The sequence below is a fragment of the Furipterus horrens genome, unplaced genomic scaffold (genome assembly GCF_987537825.1).
Source record: "Furipterus horrens unplaced genomic scaffold, mFurHor1.1.pri manual_scaffold_4, whole genome shotgun sequence".
Lineage (NCBI taxonomy): Eukaryota > Metazoa > Chordata > Mammalia > Chiroptera > Furipteridae > Furipterus > Furipterus horrens.
In genome coordinates, this window is record NW_028327174.1 from 161759301 (window position 1) to 161782750 (window position 23450).

General features: G+C 38.7%; 1 protein-coding gene and 1 long non-coding RNA gene across 3 annotated transcripts in view; one reads left to right on the plus strand and one right to left on the minus strand.

The window, feature by feature from the left end:
• The window catches only part of PCSK5 (proprotein convertase subtilisin/kexin type 5), a 441582-nt gene that overhangs the window by 287810 nt on the left and 130322 nt on the right, over window positions 1-23450 (plus strand). The window contains exons 17-21 of one of the 2 annotated variants that reach the window (XM_090274185.1): window positions 2068-2152; window positions 5393-5490; window positions 5919-6048; window positions 6426-6541; window positions 16626-16842. In XM_090274185.1, coding sequence (XP_090130311.1) covers window positions 2068-2152; window positions 5393-5490; window positions 5919-6048; window positions 6426-6541; window positions 16626-16741 — 545 coding nt within the window. In that variant the 3' untranslated portion in view covers window positions 16742-16842. Of the gene's footprint in view, window positions 1-2067; window positions 2153-5392; window positions 5491-5918; window positions 6049-6425; window positions 6542-16625; window positions 16843-23450 lie in introns of those variants that run through there. The other variant, XM_090274186.1, reaches the window with a different exon arrangement.
• LOC150013187 (uncharacterized) overlaps window positions 1-23450 on the minus strand; it is a 56391-nt gene that overhangs the window by 17103 nt on the left and 15838 nt on the right. Inside the window, exon 2 of the long non-coding RNA XR_016510551.1 lies at window positions 7960-8145. This is a non-coding gene — a long non-coding RNA (uncharacterized LOC150013187). The remainder of the gene's footprint in view (window positions 1-7959; window positions 8146-23450) is intronic.

Here is a 23450-nt window from a genome sequence, read left to right on the forward strand (position 1 = left end):
CAAATAGCATTTGCAAGTTAACCAAAAAAAAAATATCTATAAATATGTACTTCACAGAGTTTGGGGACTAATTACCATCATTAGAAAACAGACAAAAGGACATTCTCTAGAGAATGGAATAATCCTTGGGCATGTGCTCTGGGGTGGCCCTGAAAAGGGATGCAGGTATCTTCTGCTTTATTTCTGAGTTCTCAATCATTTGTCTTAACAAGGGTATCACACCATGGTGTATGACAACACTAAAGTTTCATGTTTCCGTACCACCTAAGAGAAGAAAACCCAAGTGTAGAGCACAAGAGTTGTGTTTTTAAAAATCAGACAAGAATTCTGAAGTGAATACACTTGCTTTTTAACAAGTCAGATTCTCTCTGAATTCAAAGGCACATGTTTCTCTATGTGGTAGATGGGCTTAAGCTGAGAGAGTGTAACATTTGGATCAGTGGGGAGGATTCCCATGTAGTTCTTATTTTTCCCAAACTTTGGAACACGAGCTGTAACTTGATGGAGAAAGGAGAAAATGGAAGTGGGTAGGGAGAATAAGAGATCCACAGAAATAAGTGGTATTCCTTGGGTTGGGGGTGAGGGGTGGTCCAAATACTACTAAGAAGGCTAAGCCTTGAAAAAAGAAATTTTGTTTTAGATGGTATATGACAGGATAAGGTAACTGAGACTAAGTTCTTCCGGAACCTGGCAGGAGGATAATTAAGAATGGCTGTTCAAATAATTACTTTGCTAACAAGACTGGTTTGTGCATCTCTCTCCTATGTAACTGCCTTTTGTTATTGTTTCCTTTCAGTGTGTACACTTATGTATAACTTAGTGAGCACATGTGATCATGACTAGTAATGATTATTGCTAGCACATTTACAGTGCTTTAACGTTCATAGAGTTCCCCTGAATAATTTCATTAAGCCCACAAGATAAGCTGAGAGGTAGGCATCATTCTAATATGTATTTAATACTTCATGAGTGGAGGAACAAAGGCCCTGAACTTGCACACAGGAAATGCTAGAAGCAGAGCGCCCATCTAGGTCCTATGCCATGACCGGTGTTCTTGGTGACACAGTGCGGGCGGGGCATTTTGTAACTACCAGAAGGTTGTAAAGGGCTGCGGATTTCATGTTGAGGGGCTCAGTCTTGAGAAAGAAGATGGGTCTCCAGGAGGTCCTTATAGGGCCTGTTAAAGCAGTTTCTCTGTGGAACCCTAAGAACACCAACTTCAACAGTAGGTAGAAGAGAAGCCTATGAACATGCAATTCTACATGTACATGTGGTTCTCATGTACTTAGAGAAGGTATCAACTGCCCAGAAAAATTTCACCTAAGGTAACAAAACAAATCATCATTTTTCACCATAGAGCAATTATACAGTTGCCTTTTTTATTTTTCCTATTGGGGACCTGTGTTTGGTACTAAACAGGAAAGCCAGTATTCACGATACATTTGTTCAGTCAAATACATTGTTATCTTCAGAATACAGCTATCACTGAAATATAATATTTATATCAATTTCACAGCCACTATAAAGTATAAGACACTATTCTAGACAATGCAAGAAATAATCCTTACCTTGCGTTCTTAAGTGTGGGTTTCCTTTTATAGTGGAGTTCCTCATCGTAGTCCCAACATCTGTGAGTTTGGGGGGGTCTGTCATTCCTTTCCACAAACACAGGCATTGCTCCTCAACCCTGACATAGTGGCATTGTCCCTGCTTCATTAGTGGAATTTTCATTGTTGGAAGTTAGGAAACCCTGCTTGTCAGAGAATGGGAAGAAGAGGAAAAACGCCGATAATTACTATTGACTAAGAATTAAGTGGCTGTGGCTCTCTTGTCTGCAAAATGGCAGGTAGCTCTAAGGTACTTGCCAGCACTGCAGTTCCTACCTGTATTTGGTTTGCTGAGAAGTGATGGCAAATGTTGACTCTGGGGCTTTTCCTGCAATTTTCCGCTCAAGGCCATGTGTGCTGTAGCATACATTGTTAGCAAACATTGGAATACCTTCACAAACTTTTATGGAATCCAACTGACCAACTGATTTATAACCTTACTACTTTTTTTTTTTAACAGAGAAAAATCTTTGCCAGAAATGCAGTGAAAACTGCAAGACGTGTACCGAATCTCACAACTGCACAGAGTGCAGGGATGGGCTAAGGTAAGACAGTGAGGGGCTACGTCAGTGCCGAGGCCCAGGGCACTTCTCCATGCAAATACCCTCCTCACCCCCGCCCTTCGTTTGACTCCCGTTTGAACACTTGATTGCTATTTGAATTATCTCTACCGCTATATGTGAAAAATGGATGACATCTTGGCTAAGAAAGGTCTGTAAACCAAATAAAATTCTCTTTGGAAAAGACGGCTCAGACACAAGTAAATAAAAATGGCCATTTGAGAGGCTTCTGGCAGTGCACCAGTCAAGGATTGCTGTGTAGGTCATACCAATGAGTTATATTTAATCCCCTGGTTCATTCCTTTGAGGGTCAGAAACTCTTCCCTTATCTTTATTATCTCTCTCCATCTAGCCAATCATTCCCTTATCTTAAGAACCTCAGGCTTGATTCCATTATGCTATCGGTCTGCACATAGATTTAACACCTAGAGATGTTTTCCTTGAATGAATGACTTGCTTGTGGCTAAAACCAGATACAGCAGGTGCTCCTATAACTCTTGTATCAATTAGCCTGTGGTAAAATTGGTTTTGTTGTACATCGTTTTGCTTAAAGTCAGAACCTATTGACAACATTAAGTGAGGACTTACTGAGTTGATAGATTCTGTAAGAGAAATACATGCAGCTCAAAAGAATGATGTAGCCTCTCTTGATTAGAGAAGGTCACACCATCCTACGCTGAGTGAGGAGCTGGGCTCTGGGTTTACATAGCACTAGAGCTCTGCTACACTCAATTCATTTTAAGTGTTGATGGTACCTCTATTTCCACCTTTGATTAGAGGTGAAATAAGCAGGGTACAGGCAAGTAATTCCTCACATTGGTAATATTACAACATCATTTTTATTAAGATTTATTAATTATATGTAGCTTTATTTTTCATAAATGCAATCAGTGTTAGTTTGCTTAGCACCTTTCATCTCAAGAGAGTCATGACAAATATCGGTCCAGTCAGCCTAATTCCTTTTGGAGAAGGAACAGATTATTATAATATACTAAAGAAGAAAGATATAAAGAAGAAAGATGTGGACTCAGATCTGCCTCTGCTGTTTATTATCAACTGATGATGTTGACCAAGTCACTTAGCCACTCTGAGCTTCAATTTCCTCATCTATAAAACGGTGATAACCCCTATGTTCTGGATTATGATAAGGATTAACCATGATAACATTTACAAAGCCCTTAGTCTAATATCTGACACATAATTGATTCATGAGAAATAAAATTATTTAGGATTATTTTCTATATTTCTTAGGGAACATTTTATAAAATAAGTTAACCAGCTCTCTCCAATAGAAATGAGAGCCACATATGTTATGCCAGGAGCCACATCAAAAGAAGTTAAAAAGGTACAGCTGACATTTACTCTAATAAAATATTATCATTTCAGCATGTAATTCGTATAAAAGACTCTTACTGAGATTCTTAGGGAGATATTTTGCAACCTTTTGTTGTTGTACCAGATCGTGGAAATCTGGTATGAATTTTGCCCCTAAACCACATCTCAATTCAGAAAATAATTTTTTATCTGTACTTAGATTTTATAAAATTCAGTTGAAGAAGTGACCAAGTTGTTCCAAACTTTAGTCCAAACTTAGTTCTGAAGTAAGTGTCAGTGTGAAAATTTAGACTGAAATTTATTAAAATTTAGAATTTAAAATTCCATTCTTTAGCCAAAGTAGGAGCCACAAGTGCTGGAGCAGGAAGGACAGTGCAGGTCCTAACAGCTGGTTTATCACAGAAAGGACACAGTGCAGCCTCTGTCTCTTGCTGGATAAATGCCAGTGTCAGAGGTAATGTCCTTCATTAGAAAAACTAGGCAGGTTTTTAAAAACTTGGATAAGTTTTTTGGGGGTCCTGTTTCCTCCCACAAAGAGACCCATGTGCTGCAGTGTCTTTTTTTTACCGACGGTGCTCTGGCAAGCGAGGATGTCTGAATGGAGAACACTTGCAGCTGTGCTGCCACCGGTCTCATTGAGGCTCCCTGGGTTTTCCTTAGGGACTTCTCGATTGATCATTTTACCTTGAGACCTGTAAATTTTTGAATAATGGCTAAGAACAAACATGGAAAAATATCTATGCATTAAATACTGGAAGGAAATGGATGAAAATGTTAACTAGTCTGTTTGGGATTCTTTTCATCTACTTTAGTTTTGTTTACCAAAATAAATTTTACTTTGTAAAATCAGTATGATCCATATCTAAGGCAAAGTCAAATAAGATGTGAACTGCAGCAGTATAACGAGCTTATGGGAAGAGAACCCATTGGACCCTGTTGCTTAGATACCCCTTCTAGTATCATCTATGTGGTAACCTAGGATTGCATGTCCTTCTCCCTGGTTCCAGTCACACTATTTAGTTAAGTGAGTAATATTTGTATATTAAATAGTGAAAATTCTATTAATTTACTTTGAATTTTAAGAATCTATCTCTAGACAATGAAAAATACCAGAGCTGACAGAATTTAGGAGAGTGAAGAAATATATAGATTTCTTATTTGCCATTCTAGCAACTCATTAGATACTAAGTGTGCTAGCTAGAGAAAAATATGGTACAGATGATGTCTAGAAATACTAAATAGTAATATAACTAAGAAAAGTTGATATTTGAGGAAGCAGCAGAGTAAGTAGGTAGATAAATTGTGCTAAATTTTTCATTAGGGTTTAAAATAAATGAAGAAAGAGGCAAAAGTATATTAAAATTATGTTGTGGGGACCAACAAGAACTAAAATCAGAAACACTTAGGGGTAGCTTTTTTTGTTTGTTTTCGAGAATTTAGGCAGGGATAGTTATACCCTCTTACTGAGTTGCAATATATCTACTGTGTTCTTATTGCATTTTTAATTATGAAACAGCTTTTAAATGTATTATGTGGTAGGTTTGGATATCGGGGAATTGTTAGTCATATTATTAGATAATGTGATTGTTTTGTCAATACAAAACTTTTTAAAACTTCTTGGATGCAAGGTGTGTCAACCAGCTGAACAATTCAGAGGCAGTGTCCCCAAAGCTTGCAGCACATATATATGATACAGATGCCATCATAGTAAGGCACAGAGAAGCACTGTAGCATCAAGAGGCAAAAAACAGGCGATATAAGGGCTGTTTGCCCTGCTTTGAAGCTTTGCCAAATCCACAGGCCTCGGGGAGGAACTACATTTGTTACAGATGGAACTGGGTCATCAGTACCTCTTTGCCTGATCATAGCAGCCTGTGTCTGTGCCTTCAGCCTGCAGGGGTCCCGCTGTTCCATCGCCTGTGAGGACGGACAGTACTTCAATGGCCAGGACTGTCAGCCCTGTCACCGCTTCTGCGCCACTTGTGCTGGTACCTTCTCCCCCAGTCCTTCCGTTTATTCCTCTGGCTCTGGTTTAGCTTTTGTTGATCTGTTTTTAACCATCACTCATGCAAACTCATTTGATACTTTTAAAATAGCAGCTGGATAAATCTATTTCTCTTCCAATAATCATGCATGTACTCTCGTCAACAGTCAGGCCTGAGCATCCTATCCTCACTGAGAAAATTAAATACCCCAGTGGTACCTCCTTCTCTTTCCAAAAGATGTGATGCTTTTGGAAAACGGGTTCAGTTTAAAATGGGGGGATTTTTTTCCCAAAGAATGTAACAAAGCACAAATATTATAGCTCTTAAAATTAGAACACATTAATGGCATTTTCACAAACTGTACGAGAAGCAGCCCATCAGGCAACTGCTGAGATTCTGTTTCTGTCTCCTGCGATCGCCATGCTTTGAAGGGGCAGGCTCTGACGGATGCATTAACTGCACAGATGGCTACTTCATGGAAGATGGGCGATGTGTGCAGAGCTGTAGCATCAGCCATTACTTTGACCACTCTTCAGAGAATGGACACAGATCCTGCAAAAAGTAAGTGGATGCCCCCCAAGCCCTAGCATTTGGGTACTGGCTTCCTTATCTGACTGCCTTCATAAATACTCTGAAACTTAAAATTATTAATGATAAAATAAGTTCAAATATTTACCTATGGAAACTGGCCTGCGACTTTAACCCACTTTATCTTTGATATATGTATATATATATTTGCCTCAAAAGTACTTTAAAACCTTTAAAATCACACTGTTTACCTGCTAGGTTTTCTTCAATGTTGCCAAACCTAGCCGTTATTTAAAGAAAAGATTTTGTGTCATCTTCAAAGAGATTTAAGCTTAAGTCATTAAGAGGTTGATAGTAAACACATCTTTTCCTGTGCCTGCAGTGTGATAAAGTCTACATTTTCCCGATAGGTGTGATACCAGCTGTTTGACGTGCAATGGTCCAGGGTTCAAGAACTGTACGAGCTGCCCCAGTGGGTATCTCCTTGACTTAGGAATGTGTCAGATGGGAGCCATCTGCAAAGATGGTGAGTACAGCTGCTCAGTTTCATTTTCTAAGCTAAGTGTGATCTTTCTACTGTAAGGCCTACAATACATTTCCACTTAAAAAAAGAAACTATCGGGCAGGAGTCAGGCCGTGCCTGCTATCTGGCATTCATTCATCTAGAACTTATGCCTTCAGTGGGTTTTGTTTTTTGGTTCTGGGGATGTGTTTAATTGCAAGAAGGAATAAATCACCTATAGTCCCACTGGAAAATGCACAGAAAAATGGAGCAGAAAGTACAGAGAGTTCCCATGTATTCCCTGAACTCACGCACAGCCTTCTCTATGATCAATATCCACACCAGCATGGTGCATTTGTTACAATCAATAAACCTGCATTGACACACCATTATCACCCAAAGTCCATAGTTTACATCAGGGCTCACTGTTAGTGTTGGACAAGTTTGGACAAATGTATCAGGATGTGTAGCTACCATTTAGCATCACACAAGACAGTTTCACTGCCCTAAAAGTTCTCTGTGCTCCACCTCCCATCCTTTCTTCTCCCCAGTTTCAAAAACCACTCATTTTTAACTCCTCTATAGATTTGTCATTTTCAGAATGTCATATATGTGGAATCATACAATATGTAGCCCTTTCCAATTAGTTTTTAATGTATTTCTTTCCTGTCTTTTGTCTTATACACATGGAATTTTGTATCCTGCTTTTTGCACTAAGCATTATATATAAGCACAGCATTAGATATAAAAAAAGTTTTATAGACTCTTTAGAAACTCCATTTTTAATAAGAGCATAAATATAAATCCACGTGGAGATGCCACAGTTTATTGCCATTCTATTATTTGGATTGTTTATAATTTTGCCATTCTATTATTTGGATTGTTTATAATTTTGATATGTAAATAACAATCAAGTGGTAGCCAAATCTTCATTAAGCGCATGAGGATAGGAATTAATGACAGAACCAGGTAATTTTGGTCCCTTTTTCTTTCTTTGCACCAGTGGTTCCCAACCAAAATGCCAGGACCCCACACCTTCCCTGAAGATTCAGAGTAAATTGGTCTTGGGGTTGGAGTCTGAGCATGGATATTTTTAGAAGTTTCTCAAATGTTTCTAATGTATAGCAGGGTTGGGAAACCCTGATTACGCCATGCCCCTTGACAATTTGGCAAATGCCATGTTCCCTCATTTTCTCTACCTTCAGCTTCCCAAATCTATAAAATGAATGACTTTAAATTATTCTAACTCCAACATTTTGTGAACTATGGCTCTCATTATAATTAACATTGAGGGGGCCATAAACTTTGTGCCTAAATTTTATGCCAGCAGTACATGTCAATGATGTAGAAAGAAATTATTTTGAACCATTGTTGTTCTAAACATCTTTGGATTGTTATGAAAATACAGAAATAAAATAAGTATGCCTTTGAAATAGTCTTACCTGGCAAGATCATTTCCCTGGGGTAATTCTTTGTCTCGCTTTGAATGGCACCTCTTCTGGAAATTGACAGAGGCAGCACAGTGCTTGGTTGGGAGAATGTGGACTGAGGCATCAGAATGCTGCTCTTGATATCTGGGCTTCAGGCCTGGGGCAGGTTTGACTTTCTATGGGCTTCACTTCCCTCATCTGTCAAAATGAGGATAATATTACTGACCTCATATAGTTATTTCACGACTATTCAGAATCTCAGAAAGACTTCAGAAAGGACTGGGCATGCAATGGCACTGACAGAACACCGCTTATGGTCTTATTTCCATGGAGCATCATAGGTGACTTTGCATCTTCATAGCTTTTCTGATGTGTGACGGGTCTGCCAGGGGCAGGCCAGACCCACTCAGGCTCTGTGTCCAAGGTTTCCTTGACCAGGGCTGATTCTCACCACACAACACTGGGGTGAGAGGATTGGGTGATGGCATCCCCAGGAACATGTGAGTGTTAACTTTCTAATTACCAGCAAGTGCTCTTTACCCTTACTTGAAACCAGGGTTTTCCTATCTCTGAATATGACCAGAATTTTCATAAGTTTGTAATAGAGGATGATTTTTTAAGTGATTGGCCCAGGAAATCCACTATGACTTGAAATTTTCACCCATAGCACTTGGTGCCAGTTATTTCAAGGTGTGTGATGCTTTGACTACTTTCCTAAACCATGATAAGCATGGGATGAGTTACGCCAAATAGCACTTTGGTGAAGTGGAGTGTCAGGATTGTGGGCAGTATTGGAATAGGAACAGTAATTTGTAATGAATCTATTTTCAGGTCAGTTAAAGAAAGTATTGAACTTCTGGTCAAGATGGCAGAGTAGGTAAACACCGTGCTCACCTCCTCCCATGACCACATCAAAATTAGAACTAAATCATAGAACAGCCATCATTGAGAACCACCTGGAGACTAGCTAAACTGAATAGTTATAACTAAGAATATAAAGAAGAAGCCACATCACATTGAGACTGGTAGGAGGGGTGGAGACACAGAATGGACAGGTCCCACACTCACAGCCTGGTGACTAAGAATCGGGACGAATATCTCAGCTGTGGAGATCTGCCCTGAGGATCGAGAAGTACTCATAACAGTGGGGGTTGTGTCCAAGAAAGACAAAGGGCTGCTAGAGACCCAGGTGCTACAGATCTCGAAGGGCCTAATCACAGATTCACTAGCTCACAAACTCACTTGCTCTGAGCTCCAGCACAGGGGGGATAGCTCGAAAAGCATCAGGAACATACAGGGAGAAAATAAACTTACTAACTTCAGGGCAAGGGCTGGAGGGTTAGGGCAGCTCTGTCTGGGGATGGAAGTGCTGGCAGAGGAGGTTGCTTTTGAGCCTGTCCCCCAACCCAGATGCAGGTGGACACCGAATCTGAAGTCTCCTTTAACCTAGATACTGTAACACTGTTTGCCCTATCCTGGTGATTCCATGGGACTCTACCCTACCCAACTTACACACCTGGACTGAACCTCTTTCAGCATTTTTTCTACCTGTGTTGCACTTCAGACTTCCTTAAAATTTTCCTTAAAATTTTTCAAATGTCCACAAACCACAGCAAAGAGCAACTAGCCTCACCTTGCCCTCTTCCTCTTGCTAAGCTGCCCCAAACCCAGCACAGCCCCTCCCAGGGATGTCTACGCCCAGAACAGGTGGTAAACAACTGCAGATCATCTTGTAGCTCCTAACACCTGGCCTCAGGCCTGGCACAGGCAGTGAAGTTGGTCTATACCAAAGACTCATCCAGAAGGCCCCAAAACCAACACACCCAGTGGCCAGCTTCAACACACCAAGCGACACCAAACCAGTCTCTCAAAAGACATTTCCAAAGGGCAGACAAGGCAGGCACCAGAGCCCCACTAAAGCAACTCCCTCTCTGTGGAATCAGCCCCACACAACTCATCCAGTGTTGCTTGGCCAGTCTTCACAACCATGCAGCCTGGGGGTCAATCCCACCCACTGAAGTGCCAACAGCAATCAAGGCTCAACTACAACAGGAGGTTACACAACCCAAACAAAGGGAACCAGGCTCAGGTAACCAGGAGACTATGCCATCGGGCCCCATGGGACACCTACTTCATAAGGCCATCCTGCCAAGACTGGAAGAAGTAGCTGATCTACATAATATGTAGAAACAAACATATGAAGGTTGCCAAAATGAAGGCTGCCAAAATGAGACAAAGAAACATGTCCAAAATGAAATAACAGGACACAACTCCAGAAAAATAACTAAACCAAATGGAAGCACTTTACCAGATAGAGGTCAAAACACTGGTTATAAGGATGTTCAGTGAACTTAGAGGGTGAAAGATGAACTCAATGAGAACTTACACAAAGAGAGAGAAACCACAAAAAAAAAACCCTGTCAGCAATGAAGAATACATTAACCTCAAATAGCCTCAGCAATCATGAGAAAGAAGAAGGAGGAATCACAATACCTGATATCAAACTGTACTACAAGGCTACTGTAATCAAAACAGCCTGGTACTGGCATAAGAACAGACACACAGATCAATGGAACAGAATAGAGAGCCCAGAAATAAACCCAGGTCTATATGGTCAACTAATATTTGACAAAGGGGGCAGCAGCATAAAATGGAGTAAAAATAGCCTCTTCAACAAATGGTGCTGGGAGTACTGGACAGGGACATGCAAAAAAATGAAACTAGACCACCAACTTATACCACACACCAGAATAAATTCAAGATGGATCAAAGACTTAAATGTAAGCCATGACACCATTAGTCCTAGAGGAAAACATAGGCAGTAAAATTTCAGATATCACACACAGCAATATTTTCACTAATATATTTCCTAGGATGAGGGAAGTAAAGGAAAGAATAAACAAATGGGACTACATCAAACTAAAGAGTTTCTTCTCAGCTAATGAAAAGGGAACCAGCTGTATGGGAAAACATATTTGCCAATGATACCTCAGACAAGGGTCTGATCTCCAAAATATATAACGAACTTATATGATTCAACACCAGGAAGACAGGCAATCCAATTAGAAAATGGGCAAAGCACCTGAACAGACAATACTCCAAGGAGGACATAGAGGGCCAATAGGCATATGAAAGAATGCTCAACATCACAGGCCATCAGAGAGATGCAAATAAAAACAACAATGAGATACCACCTCACACAGGTCAGAATGGCCATCATTAACAAATCAACAAACAAAAAGTCCTGGCAAGGATGTGGAGAAAAGGGAACTCCAGTGCATTGTTTGTGGGAATCCAGACTGATGCAGCCACCGTGGAAAACAGTTTGTAATTTCCTCAAAAAACTAAAAATGGAACTGCCTTTTGATCCAGCAATTTCCACTGCTGAGATTATACCTGAAGAATCCTGAAACACCAATTCAAAAGATCCTATGCACCCCTGTGTTCATGGCAGTGCTATTTGTAATAGCCAAGTGCTGGCAACAACTTAAGTGTCCATCAGTGGCTGGATGGATAAAAAAAACTGTGGTACACTTACACAATGGAATACTATGCAGCAGAAAGAAAGAAAAAACTCCTGCCATTTGCGACAACATGGATGGAACTAGAGAGAATTATGCTTAGTGAAATAAGCCAGGCAAAGAAAGAAAAATACCATATGATATCACCTGATACAGGAGACTAATGAACAACACAAACAAAATTGAACAAGGAACAGAATAACAGTTATCAGGGGAGAGGAGGGAGGGAGAGAAGGGGGATAAGTAGGGGAAGGGTCTAGTCAAAGAACATGTGTAAATGACACATGGACATGGACAACGGGGTGTGGAATGACTGTGGGAGAAGGGGTGGGCTGGAGCAATGGGGGACAACTGTAATTGAAAAACAATAAAAATAAAAAATAAAAAAACAATAGTATAGGAAGGGTGAAGCCAAAGAACTTATATGTCTGACCCATGGATATGAACTAAGTGGGGTGGGATTTCTGGAGGGAAGAGGGATATATCAGGCAGAGGGGAGCAAAGAGAAAATAAATTGAGACAACTGGAACAGCATAATCAATAAAATATACTTTTAAAAAAACTGTGGTACATTTATACAATGGAATACTACACAACAGAAAGAAGGAACTCCTACCTTTACAACAGTGTGGATGGAACTAGAACGTATTATGCTTAGTGAAATAAACCAGGCAGTAAAAGACAAATATCATACCACAAGATCTCACCTAATAGAGGAACCTAATGAACAAAACAAACAATGAGCAAAACAGAACCAGAGGCATGGAAACAAGGAACAGACTGACAGTGACCAGAGAGGAAGGTGGAGGGGAGGAGGGGGAAAAGAAGGGGAAGGGTCTAGTCAAGGAACTAGAATGAATGACCCAAGGACATGGACAACAGGGTGGGGGTTGAATGGGAGGGTAAGGTGGGCGGGGTGAGGGAGAGCAATGCGGGGGAAATGGGACAACAGTAATAGAACAATAAAAAGGAAAAAAATAATAATACATTAGAGGGGATGAACAGATTAGATGAAGCAGAGGATCAGATCAGTGACCTGGAAGACAAGGTAGCATAAACACCCAATCAGGAAGCCAAAAATAAAAAGGATTTTTTAAAATGATGATAGTTTAAGCAGCCTCTGGGACAACATCAACCATACCAACATTTTTACCATATGAGATACCATATGGGGTACCAGAAGTAAAAGAGAGCATGAGATTGAAAACCTATTTGAAGAAATAATGACTGAAAACATCCCTTATCTGGTGAAGAAAATGGACAAACAAGTCCAGGAAGCACAGAGTCCCAAACAGGATTATCAGGAAATACTACATACAATTATATACCAAAAAATTGGACGACTTGGAAGAAGTAGATATATTGCCAGAACCATACACTCTTCCAACACCAGATCAAAAAGAAACAAAGTCAGAACTGACTGATCACTACTAATTAAATTCATCAGTAATCAAAACACTCTCAACAACAAATAAAAATCCTGGACCAGATGACTTCACAGGGGAATTTTAACAAACATTCAAAGAAGAATTGATGCATATTATTCTCAAACTCTTTCAGACACTTGAAGAGGAAAGCCCCCATACTTATTTTATAAGGCTCTCATTGCCATGATTCCAAAACCAAAGACGTTATAAAAAAAGAAAATTATAGTACAATTTCCCTGATAAACAGATACAAAAATCCTCGATCAAATATAAGCAAAAAAAATTCAGCAATACATTAAAAAGATCTTATACCATAATCAAGTGGTATTTATTTGTAGCATGCAAGATTGCTTTAATATCCACAAATCAGTTAACATGATACATACACCATATATATAAAATGCAGGATAAAAATCATATAATCATATCAATAAATGAGGAAAAAGCATTTTACAAAATCCACATCAGCATCTAATTATGATAAAAACTCTCAGCAAAGTGGAGATAGAGGGACTATATACATCAATTATAATAAAAGCATATATGACAAACACAGAGCTAACATCATACTCAGTGGTGAAAACCTGAAAGCTTTTTCTTTAACATCAAGAATAAGACAAGGATAAGCAAGGATATCCACTATCACCACTCTTAGTCATCATATTATTGTAAGTTCTAGTAACAGCAATCAGAAAAGAAAAAGAAATAAAAGGCATTTGAATTAGATAAGAGAAATAAAACTGCCATTATTTGCAGAGGACATGATAGTACACAGAACCCTAAAAAACTATTTTAATGAATTTAGTAAAGTAGCACAATACAAAAAATAATGTTCAGAAATCAGTTAACTTTTTTACTCCAATAACAAACTATCAGAAAGAAAAATTAAGAAAATCCATTTACGCTTGCATCAAAAAGAATAAAATACTTCAGAATAATTTAACCAAGGAAGTAAAAGACCGTCCTCAGAAAAATATAAGACATCGAAGAAAGAAATTAAAGAAAATACAGGTAATGGAAACATTAACGATGTAAAAATGTCCATATTACTCAAAAACAATCTACAGATTCAGTGCATTCCTTATCAAAACACCAGTGGCATTTTCAAAAGAACTAGAACAAATAATCCTAAAATTATATGGAATTACAAAGGACCCCAAATAGCCATCACAATCTTGAGAAAGAACAAAGTTGGAGTTATGCTACATAACATCAAACTGTTTTACAAAGCAATAGTAATTCGAACAGCATGGTACTGGCATAAAAACAGACACTTAGATCCATGGAACAGAATAGAGAGCCCAGAAATAAACCCACAACTACATGGTCAATTAATCTATGACAGAGGCAGCAAGAACATACAACAAGGTAAAGACAGACTTCAATAAATGGTATTGGGAAAACTAGACAGACACATACAAAAAAATGAAACTGGATCACTTTCTCACACCATATACAAGAATAAACTTAAAATGGATTAAATACTTAGATATAAGACCCCAAACCATAAAACTCCTAGAGGAAAACATAAGCAAGAAAGTCTTTGACACTGTTTTTAGTAAGTTTTTTTTTTTCACATTTCCTCAAGCAAGGGAGACCAAAGAAAAAATAAACAAATGGGACTACATCAAACTAAAGAGTTTTGCATAGTGAAGGAAACCATGAAAAAAGACAACCTACTAATTGGTAGAATATTTGCCAATGACATATCCAATAAGGGGTTAATATCCAAAATATACAAGGAACTCACACAACTTAACATAAAAAAAAAGCCAGTTAAAAAATGGGTAGAGAACCTGAATACACATTTCTCCAAAGAGCACATACAGATGACCAATAGACATATGAAAAGATGCTTAATGTCACTAATCATCAGGAAACCGCTAATAAAAACCACAATGAGATATCATCTCACACCTGTCAGAATGGCTATCATCAATATTTTTTTTTTAAGTGTTGGTGAAGATGTGGAGAAAAGGGAACAGTAGGATTGTATATTGGTGCAGCCACTTATGTAAAACAGTATGGAGGTTCCTCAAAAAATTAAAAATATGACACAGCAATTCCACCTCTGGGTATTTATCTGAAGAAATGCAGAACATTAATTCAAAAAGAGGTATGCACCCTATGTTAATTGCAGCACTATTTACAGTAGCCAAGATATGGAAGCAGTCTAGGTGTCGGCCAATAGACAAAGGGATAAAGATGTGGTATATATACACAATGGAATATTACTCAGCCATAAAAAAGAACAAAATCTTTCCACTTGTGACAACATGGATGGATCTAGAGGGTATTATGTTAAGTGAAAGAGGGCAAACAATAAATACTATATGATCTCATTTATATGTGGAATCTAAAAAACTAAAGAAACAAAACAGAAACAAACTCTTAGGTACAGGAAGCAAATTGATGGTTGCCAGTTTGGAGAGGTTTGGAAGGATGGGTGGAAAAGGTGAAAGGATTAAGAAGTACAAACTGGCAGTTATAAAAATAGTCACAGAGATATACAATACAGCACGGGTGGTCAGTAATACTGTAACAACTATGTGTAGTTTCAGCTGGGTACTAGACTTATTGGGGTGATCACTTTGTAAGGTATGTAAATGTCTAATCACTATGTTATATACCTGAAACTAATATTGTAACTGAAAAATAAAAAAGGGAATGAAGACCACAAGTTTTGGAGAGTTTACTTATAGAAATGAAGAAGGAAAATAAGCACATGGCAGATCCAAGAGTATCAGAAATACTCTCATTCTGAAGGGTGTTGGGTTCACGGATAATCAGGGTATTATTATGTATTCTTATGTTACATATTCTGTGTAGGTCTCAGATATTACATATTACAATTATAAAGACCACTAATCTGTAGGGGGGAAAACAGAAAAAGTATTAATGGTTCCCCAGGCTTTTCAAATCACATGGCAATTGCATTTATTCTTTTTCAACTGTCATATTTCAGTGACTCTAAGGCATACCTCTTTTACATTTTATCATCTCTGAAATCAGATGCATCTTATAATTCATGGCACCTTACAACTGCTTTTGACCCAGCAGGTTGATGTGACATAGTTGTCATTGACTGTATATATATATATAGTCACATTGATGTCTGGTCAAGTGAGGCACATGGTCACTACTTCTTATCTCGACTTCAATAACAGTTTAAAATTGCTTCAAAAAATTAAACTTGTTCAATATTCAAAGGAAGATTTATTGCACAGAAACAAAACAGCATGCTATATAAGTTTAACAAATACTTTCACTAAGCATAAAACTGGTAAGTGAATATTGTGTCATCATTTAATAAGCATTTTTGTCTTGGTAGTACTTAAAATAGTGGTACATCTTAAATCCAGTGTCTTAGAGTCAATGAAATATAGTATAAATGACTATTACTCTCTGTTCCAGGTAATTCTAAAAATGAAAGTTCTTTGCTTATATTATTATTGATTTCTAATTTATTCTTTTTCTAATCTTTTTTTCCTTTCACAAATGGATACCAATCACATTTACCATTGGACTGCAATATCTCTCCTTGAAAAACAATGCTGTTGACTGAAATCACTTTGGGTGGACCAAACGTCCTCCTTGTTGACTGCTCCTGAATGATCTCTTCCAATCCCCCAATCTGCCTCTCTGGCCAATCAAAACCTTCTTCCGTGTGTGTACATCATGCTGCTCTCGTCCTCAACTCCCCCTTTCTCTTGCTGACTCCCTGGAAAAGCAACGGAAGAGTCCTGGGCGGAAGGAGGCTTCTGTATGCTAGTGAAAAAGAACAATCTGTGCCAACGGAAGGTTCTTCAACAACTCTGCTGCAAAACATGTACATTCCAAGGCTGAGCTTCCATCCTAGATTTCTTTGTTCCTGTAGACTTATAGATTACTCCATATTATTATTAAAAAGGAAAAAAAAAAAACAAAAACAAAAAAAAGCAAGCCACCTCTCTTTCTTGCTCTCTTTTTTTTTTCTCTCAAATTTGTGCAGGGAGATGGTGAACTGTTTTGTCAGAACTTAAATGGAAAAAAAAAATAAACCTACAACAAGCCTACCTTTTATAACTGGGTGTTTAGTGCTAAACAGCCAGACCACAGAGACAGTATTGTATGACCAAAGCATTTGATGCCAAAATTTGATGTTAAAATAATGATTTGATTTCCTGCCCTGATTTTGAAGGTCCATTTTTTTCCTTTTGCATTTACTTGCTTGGTTCCCCTTTGAGACGCCTAAAAATACCTTTCAAAAAGTCACAAGAGTAGCCATAGAACAAAATGAAACAAAAAGCTCTTGCGTTAGTCATTTTTCATGCTTGAGTCCATCACTGGAGGAAATGGCAGAAAACTGGACCTAAGGGCATTAAGAACGTCCCGCAGAGTTGTGCTCAGTGTCGTTTGTCTTAGTTTTTCACAGTTGAACATAGATACTTTCTACACATAATTTACTTCATGCATTATGTGGTGTTGGCATTATACTCACTTGATAAGTCTGCTCCACTGGTTTCATCAGATAGACATGCTGCTACTGGCTTTTCCATTGTAGACTGGGTTATTTTACACACAGCTGGTCATGTGGGATTGCTCTGCATAGTCAGATTGGTGATGGACAGAATGCAAAATTACACAAAATAGCTGAGGCTGCTCCAGCTCCCCCCAAATCTAGAGTGTTCACTTTGTAGACCCTGCACAACCTCTTGGTGCTATCTAGCCATTATTCCCATAACAGTTTTTAAAGACCATCAGAAATTCCATTTGTTGAGGTGGGAAGCATTTTGGAAGTGATGCAGGAAATTTCTTCCTGGAGTCAAAAGTTTCTAAAAGGTCCTGTATTTTTTAAGAAATGGAAATGATTTAAATAATATTTAAGCTCGTGCCCAACTTGGCAGGGCAATGTTTTTTCAATGGTGCTTATTAGAAGTTTTTTCATCTTCTCATTTTCAGAAAATAAAACTGGAAATTGAATATGGGCGGCATGATTGTACCCTCCTGGTTCTGTTCTTTCCCCTCTCCTCTGTCCCTCTATAACTGTGCTGTGATACACCTGTATACTGAATGTCATTGAGATCATCTGTTTTCTTGGAAATGTCTTCACTGGTATTCTGTGACTCCCTAAACACATCCTGGAATCTAGCAGACTGAATTATGCGAAAACTGTTTTGGATCAGTGGTCAGAAACAAGGAAGCCTGATAGATCTTTTTACCACTTCTGAGTTCCTTTGTTTAGGAGAGGATAGACTGATATCAAGTTTCCTCACTTTTCATATCAAAGCTCCATGGGTGACCTCATTTGCTTTGGGAGTGACCAGCCATCTTACAGACTTTATTTTTACTTCCAAGATATCACTGGCCTCACAAATGAGAACAGAAGTGATATTAACATAGGTTATCCTAGGAAGGAGTTGGGTAGTGGATGCAAAGTTCCCCATCTAAGAAATAAGTTAGTAAGAAGCCTACATTGAAAATATTCATTCTTAAACATCAGAGTTAACATTCAACCCAAGGTGAATAATAAGTAAATAATATAATGACCCTCTTAATTAGCACTGCAGTAATACTGAGTCACATAATGATTTATACATAACTAGGGAATCAAGTGATTTGCTGAGCAATTTTCCTCTTCATAGCGATGCAGGCCTTCTGACCTGAAGAAAACAAGTTAATCTTGGGTATGGCATCTAGAGTCTTACATTTAAATGGACAAATGTGAGCACAACCTAAGCAAGGTCAAGCAGATGGGGAAACCAGATTTGCCTGCTAAGGAATCCATTTAATTGAACCATCCAATAATATTTGAGGCACAGAAGTTAATTATGATATGAAAGATAAAAATGATGTCTGTGTTCTTAGACACATAACCATCAAGATGACAGCCAAATTCATTGGGGTCCATCCAAATGTGTTCTGTTTCCCACTGACCACGCAGGCGCACATCGTGGAAATACTGGTTTAACTACTAGTGTGTTACTGCCTCGTTCATCTACAGAATATTATTAACTAGAACATAATGCTTTCAAAGTTTAAGTTAATGTTATATATTATGTATAAATATATATATTCATAATGATATATATGTAATGGATAGTACAAAGTTTGGAGACTTAAGAAATGCTCTAACCTCCTAGAGACAAAAGTCCTATCTTCTGTTCTCTTTTGTCTATTTTTAATTAGTGATCCATTGTTAAAATTTAAATCCACTTTTACTGAAAAATACTGTACATGTGTAAAATGTTCAGTTGTTTTTTTGTAAAATATAGTAGAATGGTTGTAATTGATACTGGCCAAAATCAATGTTATTCCATATTTTATTTTTTCTATTAAATTAACCTAAGTTCCTGTTTATTTGATCTGTCCATACCCATGTGTAAACATCTCTAAAAGGGTGAGGTGATGTGAGACTTCTCTGTTTCCACAAAGAAGCTGAATATGAAGGGAAGGGCAGAGGGGAATTAAGTATCTAAATAAAGTTGGAAAGAAAGGGTGAGTAGAGGTGGGAATTTCAAAGGAGGGGAAAAGTAACAGCAATATTAGAAAGGAACAGTTTAGGTTTGGTCATAAATGTATGTCAAATTCCATTTTTTTAAATGTTGCAAAAAAAATTCTATAAATACTTGGTGCAGTCTGTGATGCAGCCTGTGGGCCATCTGGGCCTTCTCCTTCCCTGGACTTGCCTAGGGTGTGGGCTACTGCGTACTCTCACCGGTGAGGTATGGAGGGCTAGGGACCAGCGGGCTGGGCACAAGGCAGTGAGTGTGAAAGCTGTTAAAAGATGGCCTTGTACAAGTTAATGATATCCTGTATAAAACTGACAGTAGCTGTGTCCCTGGATGCCTAGAAGAAGCTTTTGTCTAAAATCTTCAGTACATGCCACAAGATAGAACTGAACAGTTAGCAGAAATAAAAAAGACAAAGAAGAACCAACAAAGGATCATAGATGTTTCTGAACCTTGCTTGAGTTTCAGTCTTAGCCTTGAAGATTCAATGCCCTGTCTTCTGGGAAAAGAAATGAGATCAGCAGAAGCCACAAACAGATTGAGTTCCACTTAGGTTTAAAGATCTGGAGATACAGCAAGGTATAAGAGCAACCCTCTGCCGTTGTGAAGTTCCACTGTGGGATGAGGAGAAACTTCCCTATTGACCATTTACTATGTGCTGCACAATATGGGAATACAGGGCATATATGTATTGATGTAAACATATCCTCTTAATTCTCACAAAAGCTGTAGAGCAGAGGTATATATATGTATTATCCTGTTTATAAATAAGAAAGCTGAGTCATATGGACTTGAAATAAATTGTGGTTACATAGCCAGACTCAAAATAACAAATAAAATTTAACAGTAATACAATTAACAGTAAGTAGTGAATTCTAAACCTCAAATGAGTGGAACACTAAGTTACTTAAGTTCAGAGGTAGAAATTCCTTTGAACTGACTGTCAGGGTGAGCTTTCTAGAGCATGTGGAAGTAGACTTGGGTCTTGGAGGATGGCTAAGGCTTAATTAAGCAGAAGGGAGAGCGCAAGAAGTACATACTTACCAGCAAACTTGCTGCATAAGAGATGTTCAGAGAAGCAAGTGAATTGTTTTAATGTTTTTAATCTAATCAGCCCCTGGCTACAAAGGACAGTGAGTCAACATTTGCTGGGTTAGTCAGGAAGAATCTACATTTTTACACTTTACAGAAGACAAATAGTATGCCTGTCATCAACTCTCACGCCCTGGAAGACCTTGCATTATACTCATCACTATCACCTGTGGATGCATCAGAATTTTCTTCTCACTTTCTACCCCAGCATCGAGCTTATCATCCTGCTGATTTCTATCAGACACAGTGTTTTTCACTCAACCCTTCATTTTTGAGGAATTCAAAATTAATAGAGAAGGGAACGTGATTGATGCAGTAACTGCCAAATTAAAGTTTCTCAGTCAAATGATCAACACTTCAGACACATCTGAACATGGAAATATTTAACACATTATCTAGAAAAGAATATCATGCAGCTAAGACAAAAGTAGGCATGCACTCTTAACTGCTTTATATTACCATTCAGTTTCACACAAATGGCAAGGACAGACGGCAGCTTGACAAACATGAAGGAAACTGGAGGCAGTCTTAAACCGTGGCCTGGCCAGTCCAACACTCCCTCCTTTCATCCTTTACTACAGAATAGAGGGCATACAAATGCCAGCTGCAGCTCGGCCCTGGCCGCAAACTCACTATATGTCAGTGACAGAAAGTATAAACCTGCTTCTCTTCCCTGGTTGACATCCATTTCCAAATATTATTTTTGTTGCAAACCCATAACATCTGAAGTTTGTAGCAGAATACTTTGGAGCCATTGACAGACTTAGCAGAGCATAGCCAAGATGGACTTAATTTCACTGTGGCTCGTTCAAGCTGCCTGGCACCCAGAAATGGGGCTGTAATCCATATAGCATGCCTCTTCTTCATCCAGAGAGTTGAAAATCTGGCCCAGAGTCAATTCTTGGGCAAGAAGGATGCAGTTGTGCAGCATCACTGAGTCTCAGAGGGCCAGTCCGGGACCCGGGAATGCCAGCACTTCCTTCCTACTCTTTACCTATAAGGGACCTAGAAGGATGTCACTATTTTGTTACTGAAGGATTCTCCTACTAGGTCTTCTCTCTGTTTGGGGGCAGCTGTTGTTTTTTATAGGGCCAGGTGTCAGGCAACAAAAGATATTTTGCATCCCCACTTCCCAGAAATTTCCAGAAACATTCCCTAAGGCCTGAATTACAACACCTTTTTGCATTTTAGAAAATACATTATTTTAAAACTACCGTGTTTTACAGCTGATGGGGTTTTACTTAAATGGCTTTATTTAATTTGGCCCACACAAAAATCAGAGGTCTATAGAGATTAACTTTCTGATTCAAGATTTATAGCTAGTAAGGGGTGGGGGTGGGGGGGTAGAGGCAGGGTTTGCTGGGATCTAAGCCCATAGCTCAACCTTCTGCACAACACTGCCTCCCTTTTTCAGAGTGCCAGAGAAAAAACAAGTCTATATTACATATGTTACAAGGCGGGAGGTAAGAGTTTTTCCCCCAGTGCAGAGAGAAAGCACACTGTATCCCTGGACTTGGCTTTTTCTCCTTATGAGCTCACATTAATGCTCCCATAAATAAGCATTGAGTCCCTGTAATATCCAAGCTCTGGGTGGTTCTTGCCCTCTGCAAGTCTGTAGTCTAATAGGGGACACACTCAAAAATACATGGCTATAAAATGAAGCTACTTAAGTGCCTTAAAAGGGCCATAAAACATATTTTGAGTCCAGAGGAGGAGCTCACTTTACCAATTAAGTATTAAAGGTCCCATGCCCTTGCACTTCGCATTTTCCAAGGTCATCCAAAAATAGCTTGAAACAAAAAAAGTTGCCGCTAAAATGAACAGGAGTCAAATGATATTTTAAATACCTGCAAAATGCATCATGTCAAGCTAGTCAACTGCAACTCAACTCTTAAGGAATCACATACAATTAAATTTAAGGTAGGATGAAGGTGAATTTTAATGTTTGATATGATGTAGGACTACAGAAGTATGAGAACCTAGGTTCTGTTGGGATCATAATATGACCCTGCAAAGGAGGGAGAAATTTACTAATCATGCTGGGGCTTAGGGGATTACATTTTTATATATTCCTGATCCCTTTCCTCAAGAGTCCCACCTGTAGAATCAAATAGCTCCTTGACATTTTCCTTCAGATGTCTAACAGCCATTTCAAAATTAATGTGTCCAAAATAGACTTCAGTACTCCCCAGCCCCCTAAACATTATCATCACCGAATATCTGACATCACAGGAAATGGCATTACAATTCATCCACCCAGTTGCTCAAATCCAAAACCTAAGGTTTCTCTTTTTTCACCCCCAAATTCAGTCCATTAGCAAAGTCCCATTAACCGCACCTCCACCATAAAATTCTAAATAGTCTACTCCCCACTCCATAGTTGTAATTTTGGGTCAAACCACCCCTACCTCCATCCCAGACTGCTGCAGGAACCTTCTAACTAGGCTCCCTGCTTATCTTTCCCTCCTATCCTCTTTTCTCTTTTTTCTCTCCTCCCTCATCTGTTCTCCACACAGCACAGTGCTATTACAAATACAAAATCAGATTTCACCTCTGCCTATTCACACAGAATAAAATCTGAACTCCTTAACTGAGATCCTCTGATCTCTCCTCATGCCCTTTCCCCCTTGCTCATCATGTCCTAGTCCTACCAACTTTCTTTTTGTTCTTCAAACACAAATAACTTGTTCGTGCATCAAGACACCTGCTCGTCACATGGCTGGTTTCCTTATATCCTACCAGTCTTGATTCAAAAATCAATTCCTTGCAAAACAGCTCCCTCCACCACTCACTCCATACCTGCGCACTTTTTTGGTCTTTTCATGGCACATATCATGATATGACATTCTATGGTTCATTTATTTGTTTATTGTCAGTCTCTCCCACTACAACATCAGCACCATGAGAGATGGGGCCTTGCTCATCTTGTTCACAGCTTATCTCATATGTCTAGTATAGTATCTTATCTCATA